Below are 23,496 nucleotides of genomic sequence, written 5' to 3'. Positions count from 1 at the left end.
CCTATCAATGAGGACTAGATGTGCTCCCTCTTATTCATAGGATCCTGGCTTACCTGCCTCAAGCATAGATGTTCTCATCCATCCGGACATAAAAAGAAAAGTAACTAGACACAGTGCTTAATCCTTATGGAAAATGTTATTTCATAAAAAAAAAAAAAACTCCTACAGATATCCACTTACGTTTTTGGTGGTGCTTAAAATACATTAAAATACCTTGTAACTATCCCCCTCTTTTCAAAAGAAAAGTATAAAACTTTATTAAGATATTTTAATGCCCTTTTCGTCCTCCCTATATCCAACTTATTCATGGGCATTTCAAGGCATACACTACCCCCTTAGTGTCACAAGAGATAAAGTCTCTAACGGGTAGGCATGTTTGGACAAATGTTCCTTATTCGGAGATTCGGATATATCCGAATACCCAAATTGAAGTATGAATGAACTTTTCTGAATGCTCCGAATAACAAAAAGAATTTGAATTGAAATTTGAATGGAATTTTACACCGAATTCCAGTCCAAACATATTTCTGAAATCAAAGGCTGTGTGTGTTATTAGAGTACCATTGCTGTTTTTGTTAAGCCAAAGATGATTTAAAGAGTCATTGTAAACATTTGATGAAAATTTTACTTTTGTTTGTTCACTTTGCCACATTCGAATAAAAAAAATCTAAAGTTTTTGATTTGACTGATTCAAAATGTATCGATTCAAATGTTTCAAATAGAAAAAAAAATGGTAAATTCAAAGGAAATTTGAAAAAGACATAAAAAGAATTCCAAATACGAATCCCAAATATGAATTGAATCAATCAAGCAACCAAATTTAACTAAACTAAATAACTAGATTAAAAAATCTAAACAAAACAAGACAAATTTTTTTGTCATGCGCATGTCTACTAATGGGGTACTGCCTGTCCGAATTTAGCCCTGTATATTTAAATCTTCTTCTTGGATTAGCTCTCGTTCTAGTTCAGCTGTAGCATCTTTCACACGCATAGAAACCCTTTCCACCAAAAAAAGGTATATGCCCTGTTAGTTGTTCCTGCCTATCTTGTCCCTGATGACGGGAGCTTTTTTATATACAGTGTAAAGCGGGGTATCTGCTGTTACCATAATGTATCTCCATTAGTCTCATGTTGTTGTAACAGCTGTATAACATGTTTGGTATCTTAAAGATGCTCATGTTTCTTGCACTAATGGTTGCAAATAATGATCTATAAATTCCCCTAATCTAGCTAATAGAGAATCTATACTATTAATTATAAAATGTCCTGGTGGGTGCTCTATACACAGTATATATACTAGAGCACCCAGCTGTCCAATTATTATCCCCCTGAGGAATCCTCTGAGTAAGATTATCCCTCCAGGGAGCACATCTAGTCCTCATCTATAGGACAAAAAGTTTTTCTAACCATATGAAAAAGTGTGGTCAGATTTTAAGGTGAGAGTACATCTGGTGGATGGTGCAAAACAAGCACATCATTTTATGTGAGCACAGTGTTTGGAGATTCAACAAGAAGTCACCCTCAAATTCATCCACACAAATGTATTCCTTTTTAACTTTACGTGGACACATTTTTGGGCACATTTATTATTTATATAGTTTAGCCACAAATGTATGGACTGGTTCTATGAATGTATATGTTATATATTATGCTTTCTCTCCCAGGAGCTGTATAATGTTTTTTATGTTACTTTTTTTAGTATATTAGTATTGTGGTCTTTTGATATTTGTGGTATTTTGATATTTGATAGTAGCATTGTGGACTTTTGAGGATTTATACTTTGGAGGTGAAGCGTGACACTTTTTAATTTGTAACATTGCAATCTGATTATGGCTACTCGTAAAACGATATTTGACACAGTGGGGTTGATTTACTGGAGAGTGCAAAACATCTGGTGCAGCTGTGCATGGTAGCGAATCAGCTTCTAACTTCAGATTGTTCAAGTAAGCTTTTAAAAAAGAACCCGGAAAGCTGTTTCTATGCAGAGCTGCACCAGATTTTGCAGTTTTAGTAAATCAACCCCACTGATTTATGAGTGTGATATTCTGACTCTTAGAGTTTTTGAGTTTACCTTATTTCTCATGTTTTAATGTTAATACTGAGTCTTTCTACAAAGTGACAACTACACTATGTATGTTTATTTGCTGTATGATAGCACAACTTATTCTTTCTGTGTGGTCTTCAAACATCAATAAAGAGTGATTGAAACTACAACAGAACAGTATGGGCCGGATTTACCAAAGGATTTGTGCGCATACCTATGCATCAATTGTTTAGCGATATTCCAAATTTATCTGCATAGAATTTAAATAGTGGGAGAAGTCCCCCCCGCCCCTGCTTCTTGGTCGTTTTCCCACCTTACCGGAGCCGTCGGTAGCGGGGAAAACCATCCGGTCTTTTCCCCTCCTAAGCAGGAAGTTGAGTGAGGGCAAGCTGGCCCCCACTCGACTCTATAGCCTTGGAGGACTGGAGTGATGTAATATGTCGCTTTCTTTCAACAGCCTTAAAGGGCCCACTTTTTTTCATATTGAAAAAAAATTATATTTGTTTTTCTTTTTAGTGTAGATGTGAGATCTGAGGTCTTTTTGACCCCAGATCTCACATTAAACAGGGCCTGTCCTGCTTATTTCTATTACAAGGGATATTTATATTCCTTGTAATAGGAATAAAAGTGATTAAAAAATGTTTTTAAAGGAACAGTGTAAAAATAAAAGGTAAAATAAATAAGAAAAAAAAAATTAAAGCGCCCCGTCGCTCCAAACTCGCGTGCAGAAGCGAACGCATACACGAGTCGCGCCCACATATGTAAACGGTGTTCAAACCACACATGTGAGGTATTGCTGCAATCTTTAGATTGAGAGTGATAATTCTAGCCTTAGACCTCCTCTGTAACTCTAAACTGGTAACCTGTAGCAATTTTTAAAGCGTCACCTATTGAGATTTTTAAGTACCAATGTTTGTCGCCATTCCACAAGTGTGCGCAATTATGAAGCATGACAGTTGGGTATCTATTTACTTGCCGTAACATTACCTTTTACATTATAGAAAAAAATTGGGCTAAATTGGGGTAAGACTGCTGCGTTGACATAAAGTATTGCAACGATCTCCATTTTATTCTCTAGGGTCTTTGCTAAAAAAAAATATATATATAATGTTTGGGGGTCCTATGTAATTTTCTAGCAAAAAATACTGATTTTAACTTGTAAACAACAAGTGTCAGAAATAGGCCTGGTCCTTTAGTGGTTAACAGCCACGTAAAATAAAGACATATGCATTCAACAAGTGAATGATCAGTTAGATAGGTAATGGGATCACATTCGCTGTGCAAAGCAACAATGTCAATGTACTTTAGTGATTTATCCCTGCTCCTGTTTATTTGGTTTAGTAAATTAGTTTCATTGTCTAACAATGTGCTTACTTATTAAGAACTGCTTAAAATATAAGACTGCTCTATTTTCTTAGACTGTGCAGGCGGTAAGCATCAGATAGATGTGATGAACTTTCCTGTTTATTATACAAATCTAAAGACTGTAAAATGTGATGCCATGCTTATTCCTGCACTTGTGGTAGTATACAGTATTTGTTAGCCAGTAAATATTTTAGATTTCCCTTAACTTTCTATGCTGGTGACAAAGGTATGCTTTAAAATGATTTAGCTTTAATTATCTCCGGTGATGGGCCCATGTCAATGTGATATCAAATCATGTTGCATATTTTAAAAATAAAAACTGGCAGACAGTATGATTTTACTACCAATTCTGAAATAGTTTTCAAAACAAGTTACTATTTGAAAAGGGTATTATGATCCGATATATCCTTTTACTTAGTTTAGAGCCACAACTAAATGTCAACTAACTGCATAATGAAAAAAGCAACATTTATTGATAGGTTGTTTGACGTTTTATTTTATTTTTTTTGCATTTATACTGTTCCTTTCCAATACCCAATACAGTAAGTGAAAGGAAATTCCTACTAATTAGGGAATCCCTTGGGGCCCCCAGGTGGGGGCGAACCCAACATTTAGGATTTTTTATTTTCCCTTTCAAGTATAAACTAAACAGGAGAAATAGAAAAGGTAAATCTGCCTAATGGGGGCACAGACAGCGAAAAAAAACCAATAGGTGTTCTAATCCCTCTCTAATGTATCTAAAACCAAAAAACATGTTTTGCCATTAGTTATACTTGCATTTTTTTTTAGTAAAGCAGGTAAAATTAGCCTGATAAATATGTAAAAGGCAGTGCAGTTTTCTAACTGCTGGCTAACAATCGTGAATATGAAATATTCGTATGCAGTATAGAACATCTCTATGGCTACAACATACATTTTAAATGTAATTTATTCCTGAACATAAATAAAGAGAAATACATACATTCCTTTGAGGCAACCTTAGGATAAGATAATGATATTATGTCAGTGCCCAATAATATAACTCTTAACACTTATAAAGGCTTATTAATTCTGCATATGCATCACCTTTGGCTGCTTGTGTCTTCCACTTTTCTCTGTTCTGTAGTACAACGTCATACCACGTATTTTTAAAACATTTGAAGTCCACAGTGAGGATTGAACAATTCATAGAGGCACTTCCTTCTGATCCAGTGCTTTTCACACTCGATCGTTTAACATCTGAGGGAGTTATGCTGTTTAAACTGAAAAAATGAATGAATGCAATTAATTAGTCAGAAAAGTGATTACACATAGAAAGATCAAAAAGGTTATTTCTCTAAGCTCGCCTTGTAATAAATAAGTAAACATAAGGTAAAATATTATAATCTACTTCCAACCTTTGTGTGTGTGTTTTTTTTTTTTTTTTTTTTTTTTTTAATTCAGGACTACTATACACTTTCGTGTCAATTTTGTGAAAATGCAAGAGTCATTGAATGTATGGTGGGTTGTGTTACCTGTTTTTCTCTGGAATTTCTAGGTTTTTCAAATATCCCCCCATTTATTGGCACTTTCCATTTATTTTATTACATTGGGTCTACTTTGACTCAATCATTCACTCAATTTGTTTTCAGTTGGTCTTCTTTTACAAGAAAAAAAAAAAATAGATGTAACAGTCTAGGTCCAAAATAAAAATTACAGGTAATACAAATAAGAAAATGTTATCTACTGCCTTTGCAGTTATCTACTGCGTTATCTACTGCCTGTCAGTTTCAATGGAAATTCAGCTATTTGCCAGACTTTTAATTGCTTACCAACAGGTACCACTAACACTTCAATGGGAAACATAACCAAAGTTTTAATTTAGTGGTAAGAGTTAGAAGCTCTACCAGTTTTTATATTGATGTGTCTCTGGTACTTGCATCTAACAACTTGTTTTAGTGAACACATGCGCGGCACTCGTGGCACATAGACTGCAATGAAAATCTGTCAGAGGTTCAATTCCTTCTACATGTTGGTTGAGTATTGATATGATGCGCTGGAAGCTTCTTGAATACAGAAAACAGCTTTACTTGCATGAAGGATTGCAGAACATATCTTAATAGCATGGAAACAGGAACACAACTGAACACTTAGGAAAAGCACTTTCTCTCATTGCATCATACCATAGATTTACATGCACATTACACTATAACACAACAGCGCCACCTGCTGCATAGACAGATATAATGCATATGTAGTCATAGTACATAAGCAACTTGCTGTTCTTCCAACACTACATTCTGTCTGAAAATTTGCTTTTGTTTCTGTCTGTGTTCTATTCTAAAAAATTCTCCATGCACACTTCCTGTCCTATTGAGCACACAGAAGTACAGAAAAAAGCTGTTTCAAACTAAAAACTGTGGGAGACTTTGGGGTATATTTATAAAGCAAAGAAAGTGACATTCACCAAACATTTACTTCAGGGGAATCCTCCTGGTGCGTGCATATTGGTTTAATTGATCTACAGTTTTTGTTTTGTGAATGTTACATTCACTGCTTTATAAATATTCCCCTTTCTACTTTAAGTGAACTATCCTTCACTGGTATGGGGGGAGCATGTGACTTTGTTCTTCCACATGGCAGCCCTGGTTCTTTGCAATTGACCACTTTAGCACCCTGTGGTATCACATAGGGGCAGGGAGAAGGACTTCTGTAAAGTCCTTGAACGTTTTTTTGCATTGGGCTTCTTTTTCATGCCCAGGTGACTGGAGTGGAGGGGAAGCATGTGAAAATATGTTAAAACTCATATGGAAACTGACATTAAAGTGGACCTGTTTTTTTGCTCTTAATGGGCCAAGCAAATATTTACTTTAAGCTCCAAGTAACTTAGAAAAATACTTTTGACTTTTGTGTAAACTTCCAGCTCAGGAGCATTATTTTTGGAGAATAATACACACCCTTTTTGAAACATTCTTTGTCCCTTGTGATCTTGGCCAGATTATCAGTTCTTTTTCTGTAAGAAGAGCCAAAATAGTAAGGCTCTCCCACTGTAAGTCTCATGGCTATGGTGATGTTCCTCACTTGTGACTTAAAAGTGGAGCTCCATCCAAAAAGGCACCTTTTTAGGGGGAAGGGGTAGCAGGTACCTGGTTTGGCTCCCCCTCTCCTTCCCCCGCAGCCCTTTGGGACACTTTACAGGTCCCAGAAGACTACGGCCAATTCAGAAAGCACAGCACATGACCGGCTGTGAAGCTGAAAAGCTTCACTGATGGTTTTCCTTATTTAGGATGGGGGCACCAGCTCCCGATAGCTGATTGAAAATTCAACTCGGGGGAGGACACTGCTGGATGCCTGGACAGGTAAGTGCCCTAATAATAAAAGTCAGCATCTACAGTATTTATAGCCGCTGACTTTTAATTTTTTGGGGGCAGCCTGGAGCTCCTCACAAGAGACTTCACAGGAAAAGCTATAACTGCAAAGTTTGGGGGCCTCTGCTGCTATGTAAAAGCTTTCCAGAGCTTATTTCCATGACATAGTCTCTTTAAAGGCATTGTACATTAAATTAAGGGATTTTATTGTTTTACACCTGGTAGTAGTTAATTTACATTCCTTTTGTCATTTATTTGCCTTACCTTGTAATGATGGGCTCACATATTGTGGCTGCAGTTTGTAGTGTCTTAGCCAATCGAGACCCTTATGTCCCTGCATTAATCCACCTAGATTGTACCTATTCACTAAAGGGACAATCAACTTCTTGTTCCAGGTCACAATCAGTGCCTCACCATCACAAATGTGGGACTGTGAATGTAATGAAAGGCTGCATAGTAAACTCCCTGTTAATTGCTCTTTTTGCTTGTGTCTGATCTGATTACTTAGCTCTCACTTGAAGAGCACTAAACTGAGAGACCCGGGGATTGTGGGATATGTAGTTCCTTCACCGGAAAATGCAGTTCTCTCACAAAAGACAGAGGTCATGAAGGAACCTGTGTAGTGCTATGTGATATGCCTCATGTCTGAACACAAACAGAAACTTTTGACACAGTAAAAATGTACTCTACTATAGGCAGTGCGTATAGGGCAACAAATGACACCATGAAATTACATGATCAATGCACATCCAGTGCAGGTAGGAAGCTTTTAAATGCCTTTAAAGTAATATTAAAAACCCTTTTTTTTTGTTTGTTTTTTTGTTTAAAAATTACAAACCTGTCATACTTACCTGCTCTGTGCAATTGGTTTTGCACAGAGCAGCTTCAGATCCTTCTCTTCTCGGGTCCCTCGCCGAAGCTTCTGGCTCCTACCTCCTGCCGAGTGCCCCCACAGCAAGCAGCTTGCTATGGTGGAATCCGAGCCACTGCTTTATATGTCCATTCAGACTTGGACTCCTCTCTCTCTTCATTGGCCCCCTGACTTTGAATGCCAATGGCACCTGTAGCTGCCACAGCCAATGAGGAGGGAGAGTCTCAGACAGCCAAGCCTCTTGTGCAACATTGCTGGATCTAGATGGGCTCAAGGCTCAGGTAAGTATTAGAGGGGCAGAGGAGGGCTGCTGTACACAGAAGGTTTTTTATCTTAATGCATGCAATTCATTAAGATAAAAAAAAAAAAAAACTTCTGCCTTTTAGAACCACTTTAAGTATTTATCTGTATGCTTAGCCCTACTGGGACTTCAATAAAGCACTCACCCATGTTCTTCAAGAGCATTCACTGGGCATGCTGTCTGCATGGATACCAAGCCAATGTTTATAGAATAAAATCTTTTGTGCATTGAAGGTAATGTGGCCATTGTAAAGCACTGACAGCAAAAAAGACCAAAAGAAATGTTTAACCCCTTCAACAGTACAGTTAAAACAAATCCTAAAGCCTGAACATAGTTTTGCAACTTTGACATGTGTTAGGAAAACTGCACATATCATCGCAACTACTTTATGCATCCAGAGAAATTATACCTTGTTTTTTTCAGGGCAAATTTTGCTTTCATTTGGTGGCAAATGATAATGGATAGCTCCTATTATTTTTTAAATTAAAGAAAAACTGACACAAAATGATAAAAAAATAAATAAAATCTAGCTGTATACTTCTTGATATTACCATAACATCCTGCCAAAGAACAACTGAAAATAAATTCTCCTGGTCCAGACAATAGCAGCAATACCACATATGCTTATGTTCTTTGTTGTACGTAGTAGAGCCCAGAAACAATAATGTGCAGTTTGCTTTTTTTTTAATCCTACCTAAAACACACTGATACTAATTTAATTGTATTTTAATCCTGCCTAAAATGCACTGACTGACTCTGACTTTTAACCCTGATCATGACCTTTGACCCTAACCCTGGCTTGCCCATGTCCTAGATCAGTGATGGTGAACCTTGGCACCCCAGATGTTTTGGAACTATATTTCCCATAATGTTCATGCACTCTGCAGTGTAGTTGAGCATCATGGGAAATGTAGTTCCAAAACATCTGGGGTGCCAAGGTTCGCCATCACTGATCTAGATCAAACCCTGATTTAGGTATTTTTCTTTATTTCATTTATTGTTTTTTTTTTGCTCACAGTTATTTTGAATTATACCTTTCTACTTTAGCAAGCAGAAAAAAAATACAATGTATCTTTTTTTTTTTTCCCCATGGGCAGGCTGTACAGTATCTGATTAATTTGATAGTCAATCAGAAGCTATTACAGTGATCAGGTGATTGGGAACCAGGCCTCTCAGTAAGAGCCCGGTCTCTGTGCTGGAAGCGCACTGGTTCCCAGGGCCAGCACAAGTATCCATAGATATGGCCCCACAGATAAAGATCCACATCTGTGAAGCCACAAATATGTGTACAGTCAGTGGGAAGGGGTTAATATTCGATTTTCTTTCTACATAGATTCACGGTGTCTGCACCTCTCCACATTTATTGATAATATGTGCAAACTATCTCTGTGTAATAAATCTTTACCTAGATCGCCGAAATCCTGTGAGCCCAGACCGTGAGGCTTCATCAATGAGAGGTATTACAATCTTCTCTGTCATGTCTGTCAACACGGTAAATGTTGGCTCCACGATGAAGTCTATAAATCCTAAAATTGCAATGAAATAATAAGCCAAGGTCAGTGTCCAATTCTTTTCCTTCTGACTGAATCAAACAAACATACTGAAATTATTTTTATTGCACATTGGTGACCAAAATGTTTTTCTACAGCATTGATATGTTCAAACTCTCCACTAGATGGAGCCAAAGTATAAGTAGTGAGGTTTTTATTCCTGCAAGATAAATGCTAGCAATCTACTGAAAGCGATTGCTCATATTATATTAACATTCGTCATATTTTGTACAATCACTGGTTCTGTAATGTGAGAAGGAACTGCTGAAGTAGGTAAGTACTGAACTTGTGACCTACTATGAAAAATACCCAGTACATGCCTGTTTTCCTGGCTTTTGAAGTCATTTACAATAAGAAAAACCAAAATCTCTAACATTAAGCTTTATCAATTTTAAATATTTCTGCACCAGCATATCTACCAACAGTACAATATGTGATACAAGTGCTCATAATGCTTGAAAGGGCTTGTTTTGCCACTTTTCCATCTGCTCAGCCTGGTTGCCACTAGCAGTGTTTGCCTTGTTTAAACTGTTTGTTTTATTTGGTAAAGTATGAGTTTTGTTATGGGTCTATTTGTAAATGTTTTCATACAAGATTCACAAAACTTTCACCCAGGGTTCACATTTTCCCATTCCAGTCTTGAATCTTAGGTAAAAGTTATATGCATCTTGGGTAAAACAAAACATCAATATACCCCTATTTTTTTTTTGTATTTCTTGCAAGGCGGCTCAAATATTACTGCAAGTGTCTAAATGGATGGTCAGATTCAAATACATACATTACTGATAATCCCGCTTTGGCTGTGACTGCATTGGTGGGAAATAGTGTGGCAATAGTCACAATAATAATATTGCTTTAAAGTGTTACTAAACGCAGGACCCTGCATTCACTTTATCCGGTCTCCCACAGTACACTGAACATAGAAATACAATAATTTTAGTAAATATTAACTGCTAAATACCTTTTCTCATCAGCAGTATTTAACATTCGTTTGACTTCTATCAGTTCCTGATTAAGCTTGTAGGAGAAGTTTTCATACTGCACAGAGCTGTCCTATGAGGCTGCATGACTCCTGACCCTCTGTCTAAACAGTGCTGATTGGCCCTGTGCTGATCACATGCACTCTCCCAAGAAAAAAAAAAAACCTCTTTAGCAATGCACACCAAATGGAGCATGTGCAGCCTGACTCCAAAGGCTCTGTCTTATCCTGACATGTTCTGGAGTCAGTGGAAGAAGTGGAGGATCAGAATAGACAGGATCACACAGCCTTTTTACACAATGCTGAGGATTAACCCATTAGGTTCCACAGTGAGTATAACAAGCATGCTCTACTGTAGATATATATATATATATATATATATATATATATATATATATATATAGACTGATTTTACTGTTATGAGTTTAGCAACACTTTAAGCTGAAAACCATTTTACAATTTTAAATCTAAATTTAATAAAATTTTTCATATAAACAAGCTATTGCATTGAAACAAAATACTGAGCAAACAGATAACAATTCCACCTTATAAACAATACCTTATAACAATATAACAAGAAAAAATATATATATCATATCACATACTCTGTAGACAAAAACGACTACATGTAAAGGTCAGAGAACAGAGCTGAACCCACAAAAGGGCATATACAGGGGCATCTCTTAAAATTTGAATTTAATCAAAATGTTAATTTATTTCAGTAATTCAATTCAAAAAGTGAAACTCAAACCTTTTATATAGATACGTTACACACAGAGTGATACATTTCAACCAATTATTTCTTTTAATTTTGATGTTGATGGCTTACAGCTAGTGAAAACCCAAATTTCTGTAGGATTTTTAATACAGAAATGTTGGCATACTAAAAATTATGTCCATGTACAGTATAGTATGCACTCAATACTTGGTCAGGGCTCCTTTTGCATGAATTACTGCATCAATGCGGTATAACACTGCTGAAGTGTTATGGAAGCCCAGGTTGCTTTGATAGCAGCCTTCAGCTCATCTGCATTGTTGGGTCTGGTGTCCTCTTGACAATACTCCACAGATACTCTATGGGGTTTAGGTCAGACGAGTTTGCGGGCCAATCAAGCACAGTGATACCATGATCATTAAACCAGATATTGGTACTTTTGGCAGTGTGGGCAGATGCCAAGTCTTGCTGGAAAATGAAATTAGCATCTCCATAAAGCTGGTCAGCAGGGGGAAGCATGAAGTGCTCTACAATTTCCTGGTAGAGGGCTGCGATGATTTTGGACTTGATAAAACACAGTGGACCAACACCCACATATGACATGTCTCCCCAAATCATCACTGACTGTGAAAACTTCACACAGGTCCTCATGCAACTTGGATTCTGTGCTTCTACACTCTTCCTCCAGACTCTGGGATATTGATTTCCAAATGAAATGCAACATTTTCTACAGTCAGTGATGATTTGGGGAGCCATGTCATCTGCTGGTGTTGGTCCACTGTGTTTTATCAAGTACAAAGTTAGCGCAGCCCCCTACCATTTCACTTTCCATCAGGCCCACATTGCCAAAGTACCAATATCTGGTTTAATGATCATGGTATCTCTGTGCTTGATTGGCCAGAAAACTCGCCTGACCTGAAGAGAATATGTGGGGTGTTGTCAAAAGAAAGATGAGAGACACCAGACCCAACAATGCAGACGTGCTGAAGGCCGCTATCAAAGTAACCTGGACTTCCATACCACCTCAGCAGTGTGTCTCCATGCCATGCCGCATTGATACAGTCATTCATGCAAATGGAGCCCTGACCAAGTATTGAGTGCATACTATACTGTACATGGACATACTTTTCAGTATGCCAACATTTCTGTTTAAATATCCTTTTTTTTTTTTTTTTATTGGTCCTATATAATATTCTAATTTTCTGAGATACTGAATTTTGAGTTTTCACTAGCTGTAAGCCATAATGATCAAAATTAAAACAAAGAAATGCTTGAAATATATCACTCTGTGTGTAATGCATCTATATAAAATATATAAGTATCATTTTTTGAATTGAATTACTGAAATAAATTAACTTTGATGATATTCTAATTTTATGGGATGCACCTGTATGTATAAATTACAAGGCTAATCAGTGTAGGATAGTTAAATATAAAGAAAAAGAACAAATGGAGTAAAAATAAATGGGAACAGGGGAAAAAAGGGGGGGGGGCAGGAATGAGAACATGACAAAAAAAGACAGAAGAGAAAAATGGAACATCAAAAAAGCCTTTTTATGTCTCTGAGTACTGTTGAATACCACCTTGAGCATTTCAGGACCTCATTATTCAGGAGCGCTCTGATATGCAATCATATGCTTTACATTCCAAAGTCAAAAGCCCGCCCACCTTTTTACTGCCTATGGTTACTGGTCAACATCATTTTGGGGCAAAACAATATGTTCACTTTAATCCCCTCCAATCTGCACGTACTCTGTTTTCCTTCCCATTGTTACACTTTGATCCGTAAGAGACAGCCCTGCATTAGATCTAACTTGCTCTAGATCACATGTATCAATGCAGAAGGCCCATATGGCCATTTCATGTGTCCCTTGCACTTCTCCTGCAGCTGCGGCACCCCCTCATTTCTGCCCCACCTTGTCTCAGCAGTTGGCAAAAGAGATGAGGACAGAACTCCTCTGCCAGATCCTGCGCTTCTCCATGCAGCCACAACACCCCCTTGTCTCTGCCTCCCCTGGTCTCCGTATCAGCAGACTCTGGCAGCTTACTCCAGCCTTCCTCTGGTCTTCCTTTGCTTCCCAGCTCTACCTCCAACTTCTTCCCAGCAACAGCACAAGGTAAGGAGGTGCACTGCGATGTAAGAGGGGCGGGGGGCTCTTGACATCTGATGTAAAGGGGAGGGGGGGGGGCGCTCTGGTCATTTGCTTGTGATTATTATGAGAACAATACAATTCTATGCCAGTTGAAAAGATGGGTTGCACGCCAATGGTATCATCCACAAGAAACTTTATTTGAGACTGGGAGCCAATGGGGCGAGCGCCACCGGAGGCACGCTCCCGCCCCCGCTCGTTCACTAGGAAGCCCGCGCGCGTGACCGGCGGACCCTATGTCCGCCGGTCACTCGTGATCGTCGGGTGGAGAGGGAGAAAGGCAGGCGGCTAATGTAAACAAAGCCGCCTGTCATTCTTCCCTGTGTAAAAGCACAGATCATACGGTCCTGCTATGTAGGACCGTTGATCTGTGCTGTTACACACACAGCCACATCCAATCACAGTTAGAAGCACGCCCCTAGGGACACACTTAACCCCTCCCTCTCCAAAAAAGTTAACCCCTTCCCTCCCAGTGTCATTTTTACAGTAACAGTGCATATGTATAGCACGGATTACTGTAGTAATGTCACTGGTACCCCCAAAAGAGTCAAAAATGTCAGTCAAGGGTCCAATCTGTCCGCCGCAATGTTGCAGTCCCGCAAAAAAAATCGCAGATCGCCGCCATTACTTGTTAAAAAAAAAAACAATAAAAATGACAAAAATCTTTCCCTTAGTTAGTATACGCAATAACTTTTGCGCAAACCAATCAAAATACGCTTTTTGCGATTTTTTTTACCAAACATATGTAGCAGAAAACAAATTGGCTTAAAATGTTAAAAATTTAGATTTTTACATTTTTTTGGGGGGGGAATGTCATATAAAAAAATTTGAAAATATTGTTATTTTTGCAAAATTGTCGCTCTTTTTTTGTTTATAGCGCATGATCAAAAAATCGCACAGGTGATCAAATACCACCAAAAGAAAGCTCTGTTTGTGGGAAAAAAAGGACATCAATTTCATTTGGGTACAGCGTCGCACGACCGTGCAATTGTCCATTAAAGTCACGCAGTGCCGAATCGCAAAATAGGCCTTGGTCAGGAAGGGGGTAAAATCTTCCGGGGCTTAAGTGGTTAATGAGGGTGGACAACTACTTTAGGAAATGTCGGCATTTCAGTATTAGAGTATCCCACCCATTCTTTGGGGGGCTCCAAAAAGCATTTAAAGGTACTGTATGAACATACATTGGTGGGTGTGTGCTTTACACTAATATTGCTGTAAAAAGATTACATTTATATGATTTTTTATGATTAAGTAATATTGTCTGAAGAGAAATAAAACAATCATGAATAAATCAAAACTCCCATAAAAGTTTTGTATGGCACATTAAGCATATTAATTGTATTTACTGCCAAACCATTATAAGTAATTGTGATTTTTGAATAGGCGCACAGTAAGATGGCCAGGATTTTTTATTATTCGGTCTAAATCCTCTCCATAATTAATTTTTTGACACATTATTTTTGAATATAAGAATATATTCTGAGCATAAATACACAAACAAATATTTTGTGCATGTATATCAGTACAATTTCTAAATGAAACAGATGCTTTATAATATGCTAACTTTCAAAGAGAGTAAAAAGCTTTTTTTTTTTTATTCTTACCTATTTGGGATTGAGCAACCATTGTAGAATTGCGATCGCACAGTGGAGAAAACGGAAGGCCAAGTTCTGCTTCTTTGTCACCCTGAAAACAGTAGTATACTGAGCTTGATGTAATAATTACATTATATAAAGACCTAGATTAAAAAAATAAATACTCCAAGCAGGTACAAGTAGAAAAGCCCTGGGCAAGCAGATTCCATAGGACAGCCTTTCTCCACCTTTTCAAAACTGAGGAACCCTTAAAATAACTTTCCAATCTTGGGGAACCCCTGCTAAAATTTACTATATGTAGAACTCATGCTATATTAGTGTGATGGCCAGTGGGAAGAATGCTCCTTACACTTGTGGTCAATAAGAAGAATTACACTGTATAAATAGCTAAAAAGATCAATGGTGTCAGTGGGAACTTATCTGAGAGGCAGAATATTCTTATTGCTCAAGGAACCCCTACCAACCTCTGGAGGATTTCACGGATCTCTGGTTAAGAAACCCTGCCATAGGGGATTAAAAGAATCTACCCATTATCCAAGTTATTGCACTCTACTAGGGATGCATGTAATAGTTACCAGAAAAGGTAAGTATTTACAAGGAGGTTGATTTAGGAACACAGAGCCCAGGGATGGGTATTTCGGTTTACTTTCGAGCCCCAATGTACACACTTTCTCTGATCAAAAGACTGCAGCAATGCTCCAGCTTAATCTGCTTTTTTGATCAGTTAATGTTTCCATATATGTTGAACTATCTTAATACATGCTCAGAATAAAAACGTAATATTTTTTGCTCTTACGTCTCATTTATGTGACTAATTGCATGAGGTATTTATTTCTCAAACAGATATTGAGTTAGAATTTTGCTGGTAATAATGTTAATGTTATTATTTAGAATGGCATAAGAATTATTTCTAAATAAACATATATGTGTGTAATAAAAACCACAAATACATCTGTAATTATATGAAAAACAATAAAACTGCTCATTTTTTTGAGGTTTAGGATTTCAAACTTTGTTCTTTCAGTCTACTCTGACCTTGAAAGCAGTAATTTTTTTTCCAGAATAGTTATTTGTTTATCTTATGTGCTATAATGTTGTCTTTGTTTGACTAAGGTAATGATTTACTGTTTACATATCATCATTCACTCTTTATTGTCAGCATTCACTATCTTTGCCAAAGCAGTTTACCCTTCCTGGATAACACCCAAGAGACTAAAATGTGTACAAATCATCTAAATTTCCAGGCATCCAGAACTGTACTATGAATCCTACAGGACTTATTCTGCACATCAGAAATAAGCTTTGCCATGGCCCTCACTAATTTACTAAAGGGCACATTTTTAAGGCAGCGAATGTGACCTTCACATGTGGTTATTCACTGTAATTTAAAAGACATGCACCTTAAAGATTCAACTGTAGTGAATGTTAGGTTCATTGATTTATAAATATGCCCAAGTCTTATTTGTAGTTGTAAGAGGTTGTTGCCTTGAACTTTTAGTCCCTGCAAATGGAAAATCTTTATCTTTGTAGCACAAACCAAAGTATACCCCTGCTTCTGACCCCAACACATTTTCAAAATACTGTACAAAATGTTTAGTGCTAGCGTCACGCGTGCCCATTAAAAAGCCAGCCTAATGAATTCACTTTAGACAGCAGAAGCACCCACAGGGTGAAAAGTATCACTAGATGAGAACCTGTGGTCTTCAAGCCATATCATATTAAAGCCACAGTTATTTACTGCCAAATCGTACTGTCAGTTTGTAGACAGGTGGAGTCTGTATTCTCCACTGCAGGTGGCGCTCAACAGCAGTGGCAAATGTAGGTGTTGGGGAGGCAGTAGACAAGAACTTGGTTCCTCTGAAATTTCCACGGTCACAGAGGGGCAGCTTTCCGATTGGATGTTGATGCCCCATGTGACCAATTTGAGTCAGGCAGAGTCTATTGAAGACTTCAGCTCCTAGGCTTGTCACACTTTTTGCAAGTGGCTAGCATAGGGGAAAAGAACCCCGTCTGTCAGGGACAGTACTAGAAATAGGGAAAGTGAAGGGATTACATCTACCTTTCAGTAAGCCTTCCCTTTTGGGTGTGGACCGGCCAGGTTGCATTACGCCTCCCTGTGGCAGATGCTGTTGGAATCTTCCATTCTACATCTTGGGGTCCACCACAGTCTCAGTTGTTAGTGGCTCTGGTTGGGTGTGCTCCCCGCTGGGCCTGTTGTTTTGCAGAACTGTTTTACAACACAATATTACTGCTGCAATTGAGCGCTGTGTGTTTCCTGTCTGACGCACAACGTTGCACCTAATCCACAAGTTAGTGAAATCTCTCAGAAGACCTGTATTGAACATTAGGCATCATAGATTTGTTTATGATTATGGAAAAGGTAAAAAATAGGGACTTCATCAGGAAAATAACTAAAGATTGTGGGGCCCTATAACAAAATTTTGATTGGGCCCTGTTGCAATGTGTCTCTGTGGTACTTGGCAGTAATTTGAGTGAAGAAACTGTCAATGATCTCAACATAAAGTGTAACTAGCAGGAGCGCTGTCAGTACACAGAGTACTAAATTAAAGCGGAGCTCCACCCAAAAGTGGAAGCTCTGCTTATCTGCTTCCCCCCACCTCCAGTGCCACATTTGGCAGCTTTCGGGAGGGTGGGAGGGGAGGATGGGTACATGTTTTTCTGGGAGAACTGGCTGTGGCAAGGTCCCCCAGAAGTCCCCCCCCCTCCCTCCCCTGCCGCCAGGCAATTCACAAAGCACAGCGCGCTTCACCCATGTGCAGTAGGGAACTGGCTGTGAAGCCGAAAGGCTTCACTGCCGGTTTCACTTACAGGTAATTGCACCTGAGAGCCGATAGAATCATTGGCTGGGGTGCCAATATCAATGGATTTGTGGGGGGACTGGACCTTCTCTTTAGGTTCACAGAATGGAAAGTTTAAAAGTACAGTTTTTAAACTTTCCAGCTAACTCTGTCAGCAGTAGCTTGCCAGTCTTTTACAGCATCAGCTGATTTTTTCTATGACCCCAGGACCTTCTAAGCCTTTCCTTCTTCTTCTTCTGTAACAGTTGCACTAGTAGTCCTAGATGGGGTGTAAGACTGAGCTGGTACTGTTAAGATATCCAGCAGCCTTTACAGCAACTAAACACATGCATTTGCTGTACAGAGAATGTGAGAGAGAGCCGTAACTAGCAGTGACTCTGAAGAATCCTTCTGTGAGCATCAACCCCAGGACGAATACAAGAGGGGGGGTTTGGGACTTTAGATGAGAGACACGACACAACTGGCAGGTCAGTGGTAGCACATTTATTAGTACATAGAGTATAAAAACATATAAATGCATAATGTAAAAATCGATATAGTACAGAGCTCGTAAGAAGTCCCCAAATCCAGGTTCATATAAAACCAACATGGTACCATATAGCAGAGTAAAAGAGTTGATAGAGTACAGTCATGACATCAAGCAGACTCGACGCGTTTCATGGACTTATATTGCCACTTCCTCAGGAGTATATGCATGACATGGGTATATCAGCTCTTGACTGCAACTGGTGCTAGAGGCAGGGCCCAGTCCTAGATGTCTCCCACGGGAGCTGAGGGTGCACATGGTAGGCGGAAAAGGCAGACCACGCCGCACACCGAAAGGAGCACGGGTAAGGATGCATGGGATCAAGCTAGTAACGACATGAACAAGTATCAGAGATAAGCTCCCATGCTCCAGAAGAGGTGTGCCCCGCACTCGCCGAGGCCGCCAAAACCCCTGTGCACCCAGCGTCACGGCAGTGTATATGTATGGGGCCGACCGGGAATGGTAAACGCCGTGAGCTCTGTACTATATCGATTTTTACATTATGCATTTATATGTTTGTATACTCTATGTACTAATAAATGTGCTACCACTGACCTGCCAGTTGTGTCATTCTTGTATTCTACTTGATTAGGGATGGAGGTGCACGACAATCCCATTGTGCGCCTCATCTAAAGTCCCACACCCTCCCCCCATTTGCAACCCCAGGATGATGTAATTTATGATGAAATGCATAGGATGGACGACACGCTGACGTCTTCACTGACCACAAGTCCCGGGAGTGCGGGTGATTGCTTATGTGCTGGCCGGCAACTGATTTAATGTGATTTTTTGACCCTCTTTTATGTAAGTGCAATTTTGTTTTTTTTTTAAATAAATGTTATCCTGATTTTACACTATGTGGAGCATCCTTTTGTTTTGAGCTCGATCACACAGATACTTGAATTGGATGCCTGAATTTTATGGCTTAGCAAAAGTCTACAGGAACTGCATTCCAAGGCCCTGGCGCAGTATTCAGCCAAAGGTGTTACTGGCCTCCTGTGATAAGAGGTCCAGTATTTTTGGTAAGCAGCCATTTGTTTACACCTAAGGTGGTGGTATCTTTGGTGGCCTGCTGTACATGGTGGTGGACAGGGCATATGTGAAACTTTGATGGTTAACCTGTTTTTACCTAATATCTTAAAGCTCAAAATCTCTTAAGAACTTTAAAGTGCAATTTTTGTAGTCTATATGATAATTCTGTGTGCCTTATTCCACTATTTTGGCATGTACAATTAATATTTTTTGCACACCTCTGTTTCTTGTTTACAGTAACATGTTTGCCCTTTGTAGTGATATCACGCAGTAGAGTTGCTGCTTTGTTTAAACATATGCTGTGTTTTGTTCACTTTTATCATTTTTTAGCGCACTTATTTCTTTGATAAATGTATATGTTTCCATTAATGACTTCTAGAAATTACATAAAAATTAATTCAAAAACAAGTGTTCAGCAAAACTCAAGACAATTATTTAGCTATTTTTTTTTTAAACTGGAGGTGTACATTTTATTTATTATTTATTGTATAATTAAAGTGGTTGTATACCCCACTTTGTTATTTTTACCTACAGGTAAGCCTATAATAAGGCTTACCTGTAGGTAAAATGAATATCTCCTAAATGTGCTCTGTTTAGGAGATATTTTACCCTGCATGCAGCCGCTGAAGTCAGTGGCGCATGGGCTCTGATGGTCTGGCATATCGTGCAGGAACTTCAGAGCTTCTTGCTGGAACCGAGGGCTCCTGCACGCATGCGCGGGAGAGCCACTCACAGCGACGGATCCCGTGAACCCGGAAGAAACTGGGAACATGTCAGCCCCCTCAGCGGTGATTGGGTGCTGCTGCGGGGGCTTTGTTCTAAGGCAAGTATTTCATACTGTGCTAGTATGCAATGCATACTAGCACATTATGCCATTGTCTTGCAGGTTTTTTTTTTTGTTTCTTTGTTTTAAGGATATAAAAACGCTTTAAGCTTTATTCCAGGCTTGTTTTTACAAGGTTTTTTTCTTATAACTTTATGTAAAATAGCCAGTAAACAGACAGTAAATACCTGTCTAAAGAATTCTTCTAACAATGACATAGTCCACCTGTGATGGAGGTCCCAGTTTTTGGCTGGATGGCTAATATCTGCTGTATGCAATAACAACGATAAGGCTTTTGGCTTATCTATCCTGTAAATTGAAATACATGAACAAATTAATTGCAGCAGTCTGGAAAGCAAGAAAATAGATATTTTGTTATGTTCCTTTAAAATATGTCAACAGCATCCACAATATTATTACATTATATGTATTATATTTATATATATATATATATATATATATATATATATATATATATATATATATATATATATATATATATATATGTACAGTAGTTGCAAAACGCATTTTTGTAATTTGTGTGACTTACCTTTTCATTTCAGTCAGTAGCTGTTGTGATTTCCTAAAACTTAAAAAAAATGTAAATGCCAACCTGTGAGTGTTCTGTACATTGTATGGACTCCCCAGCCCCAGAAACCTTCTTTCATGCTTTTTTGAGTAGAATAATTGTTTGTAAAATGGTAATGTGGACTTACCTGTAAGTTGCATATCTTGGAGTACAGTACAGGACACATGGCTTGTATTCAAAGATCATGGGTTACATACTGCTACCATCAGGGTTTGGTCACTTGCAAAACCTTTGCTGGGAATGTCCCCGGTGCACCCTCAAATAGCCCCATCCACTCAATGGAACTCCATTTCTATACGAAGCAATAGGGATCAACAGTGGGCAGGGGGGGGGGGACCTGCATGTTGATCTGATCTGTACTCCAAGATATGGCATTTACAGGTGTCAGACTTGGAATATGCAAGCAATAAACTAACAATATAGCAAACAGGCCCACAAAAAAGCAAGGGTCTACAGTTTTGAAACACTCAGTTGAAAGATTAAAACATCTTGTGACTGAAATTTGTATCAGCTGAGGCCTGGAGATTCACCTGGTAAAACTTTGTGGAAGACCAGGTGACAGCTTTGCAAATATGAGAAACATGTGAAATGCCCTAATGTGAAAGGGAGGATACTTTTCCATAAGGGCATCAGTCCAGTAAATAGCTGCTACCTAGCAATGGTGGAAGAGAAAGCAGGATGCCTCTTCTTGGGACCTTTAGTGGGGAAAAAGAGGGACTCTAGTTTTTCTGACGGAAGATGTTGCAGCTAAGTAGACAATAACTGCTCTAGCCCCATCCAGGCAAGTGGAGGAGAGAAACCTTCTCGGCTTGCTTTGGGGCTGGATATAGGGATGGGAGGATATTATGCTTGTTGAGGAGAAAGTAAAAGGTCACCTTGGGCAAGAAAAAGGATCTGGGTCTCAGGGCCAACTTGTCTCCATGTAAGATAAGAAAAAGCTCCTTACAGGCGATAACCATCAACGTAGAGAGATGCCTGACAGAGGTAATGACCACCTTACTGGTGACATCCCCTAATGAAATATCCTAAACTGGTTCAAAGGGAGGTCTTTGAAGAATAAAAAGTAACAGATTTGGGGGGAGACACAGGAGGTTGAAGTGGAGGATTGACATGAGCAACATGAGAATCAGGGGCCTCCTAATTCTCCTGTACTGAACTGTAGAGTAACAGTACTGGCTCAATTTATATTGTAAGAGCACTGTACAAACTGATGGTGCTATATCAATCCTGCATATTGCATATAAATAATAATATCTCCCTTCTCATTGACAAGAGAATTTAAAAGCCAAAGCTTTCTGGTATAGGAGGAATAGGGCAGAATCTTTGGAGGAAATAATGTCCACACCTGGTGCTTCCAATTTCTGACAGAGGATCAGTAAGATCTCTGAGTGGAGGGCCCACTTAAATGATGGTCAAATTACATTAATTACAATTACAAGGGGAACAAGAAATAGTCTTGTTGGTTCTGAGGAAGAGGCCTCAAAAAACATCAGCCTGCTTAACTGGAGTTTGATTTGTTATGCCATATGTTGTATCATGGACCTGAAGCTGCTGTTGTTTTTTTTATGCAAAGCTGTGATGCATTTGTCAATTTGTGAGTATATAACTTACCCTTCTTTTAAATAATAAACATTATTGTTGAGGATAATGCACTAGGCCTGTACGCTTTCTGTTTTGTTTTGTAATGCAAGTCATGTAATGCCTGGTTGAGCTTAGAGTCCAACAGTTAAACCTCAGAGGAACATTTGTTTCCTGGGGAAGCAAAATTCTTGCCTGGACCATGTCCAAGACCAGTCCCAAATACTCCAAATTCTTGCAGTTGATCACCCATCCAAAAGTTTGAGAAACCTGCTGTCTTGGGTATTATTTTTTTCGAAAGATTGTCACATTCTACAAATATTTTTCTGTTTACCTCCATCTTGAAGTTCATAAAGCATTGCTAAATGAACTCAACTGAAACTGTAATGGAATTACTGAACTATAATCAGGGGAATTCATAAAGAGTGTCTAAGACACTCTTTAGAACTCTGACATGCCTCCACACAACAAATACCAGTGTAGACAACAGATTAATGTACCTGTTGTAGGCAGGAAGGTCACTTCAACATCAGTGCAACTATGCTTCCTCCCAATCACTGCACTCTGTCAGAGTGCAGTGGAGGGGAGTTTTGTACCTAGGGAGGTGGATCTCGATGGGGATTCAGTGACACTAGTTCCCTATCAGTTTTGCTTCCTTTTCGATTGACAGCAGACAGGGGTTGGATCCTTAGCCAATAGACAGCTTGCTATTGGCTATATAATCCAACTACTGCCTGCTGTCAATTACAGGACAAGAGCAGATCTGATTGAAAACTATTGTCTCCGCTCCACCCACTGCAAGGTTCTTGATTGCTAGGAAGCCCTTGGCTGTAAAGTCAACAGCATCCTTAACAACCAGTGACAGGGAGTGGATAGTGGTGGCAAATATGCCACTCTGCTACACTGCATACAGAAACAGGCCCTTTGCCTGTCTTCATATGCCACGTTGAAGTTGGGGGTAATTAAGACCTACTCTATTAATTACAATTTGGAGGTAATTCGTTTTTAACTTTGGAAAAGTAGCACTATTAAAAACTACCTGAATCTGCCACAGATGCCAATAAGTTATCAAAACAGGCAGTAGGATTTTGTTTTTAAATCTGTGTCAGTGGCGCTTATCTGAATTCCCCCATAAGTGATGTTTTATTATATACTAATATATATATATATATACACACAGTATCTCAAAAAAGTGAGTACACCCCTCACATTTTTGTAAATATTTTATTAT

At 38.8% G+C, this 23,496-nt stretch overlaps 1 protein-coding gene across 2 annotated transcripts in view; it reads right to left on the bottom strand.

The window, feature by feature from the left end:
• Positions 1-23,496, bottom strand: part of PDE1C (phosphodiesterase 1C) — an 899,304-nt gene that overhangs the window by 61,830 nt on the left and 813,978 nt on the right. For both annotated transcript variants that reach the window (XM_082258063.1, XM_082258064.1), the window contains exons 12-15: positions 20,287-20,407; positions 14,908-14,989; positions 9,315-9,435; positions 4,477-4,652 (exon numbers count right to left, since the gene is read on the bottom strand). In XM_082258063.1, the coding sequence (XP_082114189.1) occupies positions 4,477-4,652; positions 9,315-9,435; positions 14,908-14,989; positions 20,287-20,407 (500 nt within the window). The remainder of the gene's footprint in view (positions 1-4,476; positions 4,653-9,314; positions 9,436-14,907; positions 14,990-20,286; positions 20,408-23,496) is intronic.

The sequence above is a fragment of the Pelophylax lessonae genome, assembly GCF_965119305.1.
Source record: "Pelophylax lessonae genome assembly, chromosome: 5".
NCBI lineage: Eukaryota > Metazoa > Chordata > Amphibia > Anura > Ranidae > Pelophylax > Pelophylax lessonae.
This window is presented reverse-complemented; position numbering and strand designations above follow the sequence as displayed.